This window comes from Trichosurus vulpecula, chromosome 4, assembly GCF_011100635.1.
Source record: "Trichosurus vulpecula isolate mTriVul1 chromosome 4, mTriVul1.pri, whole genome shotgun sequence".
Classification (NCBI taxonomy): domain Eukaryota; kingdom Metazoa; phylum Chordata; class Mammalia; order Diprotodontia; family Phalangeridae; genus Trichosurus; species Trichosurus vulpecula.
Window position 1 is genome coordinate 212,472,103 of NC_050576.1, and position 11,518 is coordinate 212,483,620.

The window sequence follows — 11,518 nt, forward strand, 5'->3', positions numbered from 1 at the left end:
TTGCCTCCAGTCTCTTTCCCACTTTGATTTGTCTTCTATACCATTGCCAAAGTGATTTTCCTTAAGTGCAGGATGTAGGCCTGATCTTAGGCCTCTCCTCAATAACTTCTTGCTTTTAGGATAATGATATAAACTCTGTTTGGCTTTGAAAGCCCGTCACAGTCTGGCACCAGTCTATATTTCCAGACTTATTATGAATTACTTCTCTTCATGAACTCTCTACTTCAACCAAACTGGCCCATTTGCTGTTCCCGACTCAGTATTCTATTTCCTACCTTAGTGTATTAGAAGCTACCTTCCTTCCAGGATCAGCTCAGATTCCACTTCCTACAAGAGAGCCATTCCTGATTCCCACTAAATGGTAGTGCTCTCTCTCCACCCCAAAATGTCTTGTACCTCAAGAGAAAGTAAGCTTCTTGAGGACTGAGACTTATTTTTTGTTTTTTTGACTTTATATCCCCGGCTCCTAGCACAGTGATTTGGGCATTGTAATGCTGTGGCCCTTCACTGTATTCAAGTAGAATAAAATGTTGCAGGGAATATCAGCCCAAGAAGGATGGGGAAGGCTTAAAAATTAAATTCTGAATATACAAAAGGAAATAATTCCAATGAGGGAAATGAGATTTGTCTGAAGAGACCAATATGGATGGACTGGAAACTGACTGACTCAGATTTTTTTTCAACATGGCAGCAAGGCCAGCTAACAGTCTAAATTTATGAGTATGGCACATTCTGAAAAAAATAGTATTAGGAGTCCTTAAGTTCAGAATGAGCCAGCCAAGGAAGATAAAGACAACAAAAAGGGTGGGATCTTTTAGCCATATTAAGGGAAAAGGAAGATTGAAAAAGAGATAAAAGTCGTTTGTTCAGGGTAGGGAGAAGATGAGTGTTAGAGGTGACCAGATTACTATAAATGACCACAGGGCTACCCAGTCCTTACTTTGCTTGTGTATCCTTTGCTAAGGAAAATGACCTTTGCACAGGATATGACAGGACAATTAACAGAGAAATGATCACTAATAAAATTGAATAGATATTAAGAAAGCACCACCTGGTCCAGGGGAACCACATCCTTAGGTACTGAAGGAACTGACAGATGTGATCTCTGAGCCACCATCACTGAAATTTTAAAAGTCATAGAAAATGGGAGAGCTACTATAAGATCTAGAAAAGGGAAAATTATGTTCCAATATGTTTTTTAAAAATTTCCTTCAAAAATGTTGGCATTCTCTAGGCCAGTGAGAAAGACTGATTTCTTGAGAATTTCTAGAAGGATCATTAAAAAGATGGCTAGCAAGCATCTAGAAAAGAAAGCCATGATTATCAAGAGCCAACAAGGTTTCATCAAGAACAGGTCATTCCAGAATAAATTCGTTTCCTTTTTTAACAGCATTACTGAACTAGTAGATGAGGGGAATATAGTAGATAGAGTTTACCTAGATTTTACCAAAGTCTCTCATACTAATTCCTTTGGAGAAGATCAAAAGATGACAACTAGACAATAATATAATCAGAACTGGCTGGAAGGTTGAAATCGAAAAGTTTTTGTAAATGATTCAGTGTCATCATGGCAGGAAGTCTCTAGTGGAGTATCTCAAGGATCTATACTTGACCCTGTGCTATTAAATATTTTGATCAGTGACTTAAAGGCATAGATAAAGGCATAGATGGTATACTCATCAAATTCAGAAGATGACACAAAGCTGGAAAGCATAGTTAACACAGAAAACAATAGAGTCAGCCTCCCTGCCCCCCTCTGATGCACACAATCGTAACTGCTTAAGCATTGGACTACATCTAGTAAGATATTTAAACTAACCAGGTGGCACACTGGATAGAGCCCTCTACTTGGAATCAGGAAGATCTGAGATCTGCCTCAGATACTTTGTCACCCTGAACAAGTCACTTAACCTCCCTCTGCCTTAGTTAACTCGTGTGTAAAATGAGGATGATGATAATAACCTCAGTCTTCTGGGCTTCTTCTGACGATAGGGTGAAATATTTTAAAGGACTTTCGAAACATTAAAACATTACGTAAATGCTAGCTATTCATATTAATTATTTTTATTACAAGCTGAAATTCAGTAGGGATAAATGTAAAGTCTTCCATACAAAAAATCAGCCTCACAAATACAAGATTGGGGCGTGGTTGGACAGCAGTTTGCCTGAAAAATATCTGGGAGTTGTAGTGGACCGCAAACTCAATATGCATCAGCAACGTGAGATAGCAGCTAAAAGATTTAGTGTCCTCTTGGGCTACATCAAAAAGCTTCCTAGAATGAGAGAGAGATAGTCCCTCTTTATGCTACTGATATTAGACTTTATCCAATGTGCTAAGAGTCTAAAGACATTGCTAAATTGAAAAGTAACTAGATTAGGGCAACCAGGATGAAGAAGGTCCTTGAATTCATGTCATATGAAGATGGGCTGAAGGATTTGGGCATGTTTAACCTAGAAAAGACTCAAAAGAGACACGGTAGCTGCGTTCAAGTATTTGCAAAGCTGTCATGTAGAGGCCACCAAGAGTATAGAACCCGGAGTGATGAATGGAAGTGTCAAAACTAAAGCTAAATATCAGGAAAAACTTGCTAACAATTCAAAATGTCCAAAAGTGGAATGATTTGTCCCAGGAGGTGGGTCGTTCAAAGAGTGTGCTCTAAATGTTTAATAAACAGCTCTTCAAAAAAAAAATTGTATACACAACACACTTTTAAGTCTAATCTGCATCATTAATATCTTCTCTGTCATTTTCTTAATCAGCAAAACAATAAATCAAGCCCTAATTTGTAGCATTTACCAATTTCCAAGGTATAAACATGCACACTAAAAATTTAACATTTGACTTTAGAGAATTTTATGTTAAGGATGGAGATCCCTTCTACCTCTCAGATTCTGTGACTCTGATCTATTGAATTGATGTAATACCTTCACATTTGGAGCAGGGCTACAGCATTGCAATTATGGTTGGAGAGCAGTTTGTCTGAAAAAAATGTGGGAGTCTCAGTGGACTGCAAACTCAGTATTATGAGTTAGGAGTGTGAGCCAAGAGAGGCTCCATCAAGGATAACTCATAGGAATTGTGAGCTGGGCTAGCCAGTCGGGACAAGGTTTCAGTGGTTGGGAAATACTTGGTTCCACCAAACGCCAATTTGCTGAGTGAGAGAGAGAGAGAGAGAGAGAGAGAGAGAGAGAGTTTGAGAAACGAGGGATAGATGAGAAAATTGAGCCAGTGTAAAAGCAAAAGGGCAGCTAGATGGCGCCATAGTGCATAGAGTGCCAGTCCTGGAGTCAGAAAACTCATCTTCTGAGTTCAAATGTGACCTCAGACACTTACTAGCTGTGTGACCCCGGGCAAGTCACTTAAGTTTGCCTCATTTTTCTCATCTATAAAATGAACTGGAAAAGGAAATGGCAAACCACTCCAGTATTTTTGCCAAGAAAACCCCAAATGGGGTCACAAAGAGTCAGACAAGACTGAAAACGGCTGAACAACATTAAAAATAAAAGATGTCAATAACATTTTAGGTTTTTTTCATCTATTTTTTAAAAAGAATGAGATATGTGTACAGAACTGATAGACTTGGAAGTCTCTAGCCAGCTAACCTCACTAACTTTAATTGTGATTGAAACTGAATTTCTGGAGATTCTTTTATCACTTTGGGGGGAATTGGCCCCTACTTTTTTTTTTAACCTTAATTATATTTCTTGGCCTATTGAGCTTTTCTTTTTTTTGATTAAACAAAAACTGAAGAAACAACAAATTGTAAGTTTTTCTCACTTGACACATTCTGAGTTTTAGGGGTTTTGTTGTTTTAAGACTGGGTCTTCGTATTTTGCCTAGGCTAGAAGTACAGTAGCCACTCCTGAGTCCAATTCCATTACTGACCAATATAGGAGCTCTGACCTACTCTGTTTCCAGCCTGGGTTGGTTCACCATTCCTTAGACTAACCTCTCCTGGGGACTCACCATTTTTGTGCCAGACAGTGCAGATACCCAATCAGCAGCCCACTGCACTTTTGCTTCACTGATGGGATGAAGAGCTAATTAGGATTGTGACAATTTACATATAAAATTAAGCAGTATTTCCAAAACAGCCTTATTATTATTCCACTTCATTTATAATCTGATACTTCACTTGTGCAGAGGTCACTTATCAGCAGGGATGTGCTGGTAAATGTTTAACAACTGGATGTTTAACAACTGGCTCTCCAGTGGCACACAATACACCTTTACATTTAATCTACATTATTAACATTTTCTCCTTCATTTTAAGTCCACACAATCAATAAAACAATAAATCAAGCCCTGTTTTGTAACATTTGCCAATTTCGGAGGTGTAAGTGCTCCCCCTGAAAATTTAACAGTTAGTTCATAGGTTCATGCTGGCTTCAGCATACTCCTGCCTAGTCAACCTTAACTATACAGAACAAAGTCAGAAACCAGGAAGTTAGAAAGCAGTCTCTGGGCTGCCAATGACACAAATCCCATCCTTCACGGGAAAACCCCTTAGGCCCTTGGTTTCCTTTTCAACAGGGTTTCTGTAAGCTGGACTGACCTCAGTGCATAGCATTGTTTTCCTAGCCACGTAATTTGCAAATGATGGTGGTGGTGGTTGTTGCTAAATGTGGAAGGTTATCTTTGTCCATAGGATATTAGAGGCAGCATAACTGGAAGGAAGGAAAAGATCTGCAGTTAGAGAGACATATAGTAACAGTCCCAAGAAATGATGCTTGAGAATGAGAAAGGATAAGAGTAATAAAAGAAGAGGCCCAACTCAAAAGCCAGAGAAGTCTGGGGACATTTACTGTAAAGATAAAAAACATTACATACCCCACCCCTAAAACCAGGCATCACTGCCTTGTTGCCTATACCCTAATAAATAAATGTTCATGAGTGATGATGGCAAGTCATAAAGAAAAGATTGTTATGTCCCACTTACTCCAAAAGAAGGGAGGGCATTTAGAAATATTTCTATTAAAAATTAGGACTTAAAAAAAGTTTTGCTGCTTAAAGGGGTAAATTATTTATCTAGAAAACTCAGATATGGGGAATACTTCCTTCCCTCACAAGGCTGTATTTATTTCTTGAATTCCAAATCATGATTTTGTGGAGTTTGGGTTAATTTTTTTCAAAAAAGCTCAATACCCATCCAATGATCCTTTCCTGGTGTTGGTTTTTCCCCATTTTTTTTTCCATTTGAGCATACTGAGAAGTGTTCCAGTTTTAGAGATAGCAAGTTCTTTTCACTGCAAGGTGGATCAGTTAACACATAGCTGCTAAGAGTGTTGGCAAAGCACAGATTTTCTTCCACATGACCAGTAACTAGCCACCAGATCTTTGCACGCCATCTTTGTGCAAAAAGGACACATTATAAACTGTGACGTGATAATTTTTTTAAGTGAATAATTGATCTAACTGGACAAAAATATTCCAATCAGCATAGTTAGTTGCTCCATCCATCAAACCCTTGACTTCCCATTTAAGAAGAGATGACTAGATCTTCTCAAACATACATAACACACCCATACCCAACATACCACACCCCACACACATACACACACAAAACCATATGCAAACACAAACATATATTGTTTCTCTGCTTTCCTGATAGAATCTTATTTTTCATGTTTGGAAAATACATTGAGAAGTGTCCTGGGAAATTCTGAGTAAGTATTCAGAAAGACTACTCTGATTCTGAGATATCTGGCTGTGCAGAAAACCCAAGCAGCTGATACTTAGGGGAGGCTCTGTCTCTCTTGATTTCGAATCTGGACAGATCCCATTAAAATAGAGGTAACAGATTTACCTTTGAAATGGGTACAATGAATAGAAGTCCATCTTATAACCAACTAATTGTTTGCCTTTTTTTTTTATTGAAGACATGACAATGGATGAAGTCCGAGAGTTTGAAAGAGCAACTCAGGAAGCCACCAACAAGAAAATTGGAGTTTTCCCACCTTCAATTTCTATCTCCAGCATTTCCCTGCTGCCTTCCGCAATCCGCACTGCTCCTTCTAGTGCTCCGTCTACACCTCTCTCCACAGACCCTCCAGAATTCTTAGCAGTTCCCAAAGATCGACCTCGAAAAAAATCTGCCCCAGAAACTCTCACTCTTCCAGACCCAGAGAAAAAATCTACACTGGATTTACCTGGTGTACATTCTTCAGACAAGCCATGTCAGTCCCAAGAGTAACAATGAATAAAATTTCATGGTTTTTTGGGTGGTTTTTTTTCTTCAGTTTTTTTCTTCATTGGTGGGGTTTTGTTGGTATGGGGGTTTTTTGGGTTGGTTTTTTTTTTTAGGATTCTTCTGATAGAGAAAAACTGCTTTGTTACTCAGACTTGTTCCTTCAGATCTCTCAATGAGCATGCATGTGATTATGTAATTCCATATATAATCTGAATTCCAAAGTACACCATACAGCATTCATAGTACATGTCAGGAAATAGTCTGATGATAAATTGCAAAAGACAAAAGGAATCTTCTGTTTTAATGATTGTAAGCCAGGAAATAGACTCTGATGTCAATATGTGATTAAGTTGATAAGGACTCCAAGGGTAAACAAATGAATACTCAGTGAAAAGGACAATAGTCCATCTTCTTCCCATTAAACCTGAATTTCTAAAAATATATATATTGAATAGTCTCAGGCTTGACATACTTAATTATTAAACTTTGAACTGATTATCACCAATACTTGAACACCCATAGTGATTGTCCAGATTCATATTTTGTTTAATCTGACTCAGGATTTGGGGCCTAATTAACTCTTTAAACTTTAAAAAAAAAAATAGTATTAACATACCAAGGCTCCAAGTGCAATTATCGATAATTGACTTTATGGCCATTAATCCTATTTATATCTTACACAGAATTTGTAATGGAAAAAGATTCTACTTGTTTCTACCTTTTAATAACTTTCCATTCTGCTCTCTTACGGCCTCAAACTCTAGCTGTTGCTTGAATGAGGGAATCGTTAACTGACTGCTGGGCATGATTTAGGAATTAGAAGGCTTAGGTGAAACCAGCCCTTTCATTGTCTAAGATCTCCATCCTCTGACTTTTGGACTCAAGCTACCCACTGAAGATGTCAAAGTTCTGCATTAGCAAAATGGAACTAATAGATCATTGTGCCAGTAGGAGTTTATCAGAAATATGGAAGGTAAGGTAATATGTCAGTAAAGTCCTGTGAAAGAGTCCTAAAAAAAACACCTTTTTGGTGTTATTTCCTGCGTCCCGTTTTCTTCCATCGCAGGTTCTTGGTAATAGCCACTCCTCCCCAGGACCTCTTAGGCATCCTCTGACCTTATGAAACTGTCATTCTTAGTATCTTTCCTTGAAGTCATAAATGAATATGTCACTGGAGCTAAGTGAATAGCAAGAGGGAAGTGGGGGGGGGGCATGAAGAGAGGGCTGTTACTGATAGAGTAGGAGGCATGGGTGGAATCATTGACCTCTACTTGCAAATTAAATAGTAAAATCAAATGAGGTTATATCTGTAAAGTACTTAAGCACAGTGCCTAACACACAGTAGGTGCTTAATAAATACTTGATCTTCCCCCACCCCCAGAAATAATAATAGATGAGACTTTGCCAAATATTCTTTGATTTTAACCAGGTGGGGCTAGAATTGGACTAGAGGGATGTGGGAGGTATAATCATGAAGTGAGACAGCAAGAGAATTCTAATGAATCACTGGACCTAATCTATTTAATTTCACACCTCACTGCCTTGAAACTCAGGAGAAAAAAAAAGTAGAATCTTAGAATTTACATTTGACCTCTAAATGAGGGTGATCCAACAGGTCCCCAGGCAACACCCCAACTATGACCTTTTTAGCTCAGGAAAGGGGCCTTCCCCCAGACCAGGATTTCCAAGACAAAAAGACTAAGGGAAGGTATTGTAATGAGCCCTATCTAAAGTCCAAGACCTGTTCCCTTCTGTCCCTTATTTACAATATTCTAAGTAGTCTCTTGCTAATAGTTACATCCTCAGTGTACAGATTTTACCTATAGAGGCATATTAATGTTAGGTTCATTTCTTTAGCACTTGATTGAAAGGAGGTAGAACAAAATGTACTAAGATCCAGACTTTAAGGAATTAAACAGTTGTGAATAGTTTGGGTACCTGGATCATCTCTTCCCCCTAGAGTGATGGTGTTTATAATAAAGCATCTTCCCAGCATAGTACAATCACATGATGTTTGCTTGTGGAAAGTTTTCTTTCAAACCCTTGGAACTTCTGAAGGGGTATGCTGGAGCCAGATCATACCCACTCTAACCAGTTATTAAATTTACAGAAAAATTTTATTTACACCCCAGAAATTGCCAAACACTACAAATCAGGGCCTGGTTTATCATTTTGTCATTATCTAGACTTAAAAAACTTAATAATTCAGATTTAAATTAAAAGTATAAAAATAAGAATGTATATCACTATACATTTTCTTTTTTTCAGAGAGCCGATTGTTAAAACATTTACCAGCACACCCCTTGTAGAAGATAAAGTAAATGTCAAATTCTGATGAGTGTAATTTTAGAAATGGGAACACAAAATCCATTGACAAAAGATAATGAAATGTTGAGTGTACTTGTTTACAAGCCAAAACCAGAGCCGGAAGCGAGAGGGAGTGAAGGAAGGCAGAAATAAATCATTTGATATGGGTTAGCATGAATTTATTTCTTTTATCTTGGTCATACATACCTAGTATATGTTTTTTCCGCCACTACCATCCTTGAGGTCAACAATTCTATGTGCTTTAGGAAGCTATTTTAAGATTTTCTTTCATGATTTATATTTCTTCCATAGCCAGAAATGAAATGCAAAGCTACCCTTCAGTAGTTTAACACTTAGCTGACAGATTAATGGTCTTCAAGTCTTCACACTTTTTTTCCTGTCTAGGAGTGGCACCTATGTATAAAAAAAGGGGAGAGGAAATACAAATATTCCTTTGGCTGCTTTGAATATTACCACAAGACATAAAACAACTTCAGTATTTTACATACCTATGTCTTAAAGTGTATCATTTCACCAACTCCATAAATGAATTTGCTATAGGATTTTGCTATATGCTATAGGATTGTGTGATTATATATATAAAATACATATATGTAAACAGTTGCATTTCTCATAAAGATGAAAATAAAATGGCTGTATGTTGGAAATTTAGAAAGAAAAAAAAGCAGTAACTTGAATTCACTAAGCATGTTTGGGGAAAAAATAGAATTCTTTACTCAGTGCCTCTGTATACAAAATGGTAATCTTCAGCTTTTTCACCAAAATTGTATGATACATGTATATAGAGAGAGTATACCGAATCTCACACTAACAATTATAAGTTGCTAAGAGCTGAATTAAAGTAAAAGATCCATGATTATAGCACATACATTTACCCTTTCTTCATCCCTGATGCTGGTGAAAGTATTGAAAATATTATTTAATCTCCCTACTTTGGGTCATCACAGTAACAAGATGCCACCAAACTTCCCATCCACTGTGATTATAGGTATCTTACTCCTCACCTTGCTTTCCTGGGAAGATAATCTCTATTTCTACAACTATCTCCTCAGTCCCAAACCAGCACCAAATCCCAATGCATTTTTCTTTCATTCAGGAAATAGGGATATCTCTTTTCTAATGATCTCTCAAGAAATGGAAAAATGGTGACAGAAAAGTGGCCTGTGAAAGAAAGCTGTTGGCTATCACCATGCCAGTGATTTAGTTTCATGTGTTTTTGATGGTGGATTAATCTGGAAAATCTTTTGTGGTTTTGAATCAGTTTGTGGGGGAAAGAGTGGTTCACACATTTAATTAGAGTATTCATTAGTTACATTTCTTGGGAAAAATCACTCTAGCCAACATGGTTGCTGAAGGAGGGGGCCAAGATTCAAAACCCTAACAATACCCAAGAGGGAATTCTGTGGTTTTCTTTTAAGAGATTGCAATAATTGGCTAATAACAGCTCACTCAGAAGCTCCCAGAGTTTTTTTTTCTTTTTAGTTAAAAGTTTCACTGTTTTAATGTAGGTCAGATTAAATGAAGGAACTTATAGTTTTCTTCATCATAGTCCAAAGTCAGTCAATGGTTCAGATCACTGGCATATTGGTTTAGGAGAAGAACCAGATTATAATTTGAATCAACTCACAAGGCCCATTAGAAAAGAGGAATTACCCAACATCTAGACTCATTTTTATAATCTCCATACTAGGTGGAAGAAATGGTATCATGCCATTTGGAACAGAGCCTTTTGAATTTAAAGGAAAAATAGCTGTCCAGTGATGGCAGTCTGAAAAGAAAATAAATTCTTTAGGCCACTGGCATACACTCTGCTAAAACTAAACTGTAGCACAGTAACAAAGAATTGGTTTGCTTCCCAATTTATCAGGTCACTCCATGCTAGGTCTTTAAAAAAAAGATCGCTTTTAAAACACAAGTGTATGCGCTTTTAGGAATTAGTGCAGTAAGAGAAAGTAAATGTTAACTTCTCAGATGCCATTATTAAAATGTAATTTTGCTGTTTATGTTAACAGATGCTAAACTCAAATGTTTTTGCTTTAAATGAAAAGCATGTTTGTTGAATTACGTTTCCAGTTTGTGTGTATCCCAAACAACAGATTGGTTGCGCTTTTTTGAATACCGATGACAGCTCTATGTAAATTCAAATGTCCTGTAATATCTGCTGTTTACATTTTAGATTTGGGGTTTTGATTAAGTTAGTCAATAACCTACTGCCACTGCTGAAGGACCAAGTTTAGAAATGCACAGTGTTACAGAATACAAAGCAGAGCAAATGAATTTGATTCCCCCACCTATGCCATACTTCTGTGTCATCTTATGACTGTTTTTGTGTTTTCCCCCTAGTTATTTATTATTGTTAATAACTTACTTTTTCTTACATTCTGTTGTAAATAAACTACCAAGCAATCTTCTTTACAAGTGTAGATTCTTTTCTTTTTCTGAGCAATTCCCCAACAACAACAACAACAACAAATTTGTGAATTTTGACACATCTCTGAATTCCAGGACTTTGACCTGCCCTAGAATTGCTAGCAGCCAGAAAGGGTGGGATTGTCCCATTAAGGTTTGTCCAAAGCAAGGGATCTTTGCTTTTAGGGATGTCAAAGATGACTACACTCCTTATTTTATTGGCTTGCTGACCAATCTCTCAATGAGAGGTGTTTGGTTTTATTTATAATACAACATACAAGAAGTCAAACTAAATGCACTATTATTGGTCCCAGAAGACAATTGGTGAAACCTAATTCCCTTCTCTCAGTTGAGGAGACTGGGGTACATGGGAAGTGAAAAGGTTGCATTCTCTGACAGATGCAGTTGCTGTTATTCGGTTATGTTTAACTGTCTGTCTTTGTTACAAAGGAGGGTACTATTTTTAAATTTTTTTATTAATTTATTTCTTTTTAGTTTTCAACATTCACTTTCATATGTTTTAAATTTTATCCACCTCCTTCCCTTCCCCCTCCCCAAGATGGCATGCAATTCGATACAGGCTCTACATA

General features: G+C 37.3%; 1 protein-coding gene across 2 annotated transcripts in view; it reads left to right on the forward strand.

Moving 5' to 3' along the window:
• Positions 1-6,226, forward strand: part of PITPNC1 (phosphatidylinositol transfer protein cytoplasmic 1) — a 363,762-nt gene extending 357,536 nt beyond the window's left edge. The window contains exon 9 of one of the 2 annotated variants that reach the window (XM_036756452.1): positions 5,881-6,226. In XM_036756452.1, the coding sequence (XP_036612347.1) occupies positions 5,881-6,194 (314 nt within the window). In that variant the 3' untranslated portion in view covers positions 6,195-6,226. The remainder of the gene's footprint in view (positions 1-5,880) is intronic. The other variant, XM_036756453.1, reaches the window with a different exon arrangement.
• The last annotated feature ends 5,292 nt before the right edge of the window (positions 6,227-11,518 follow it).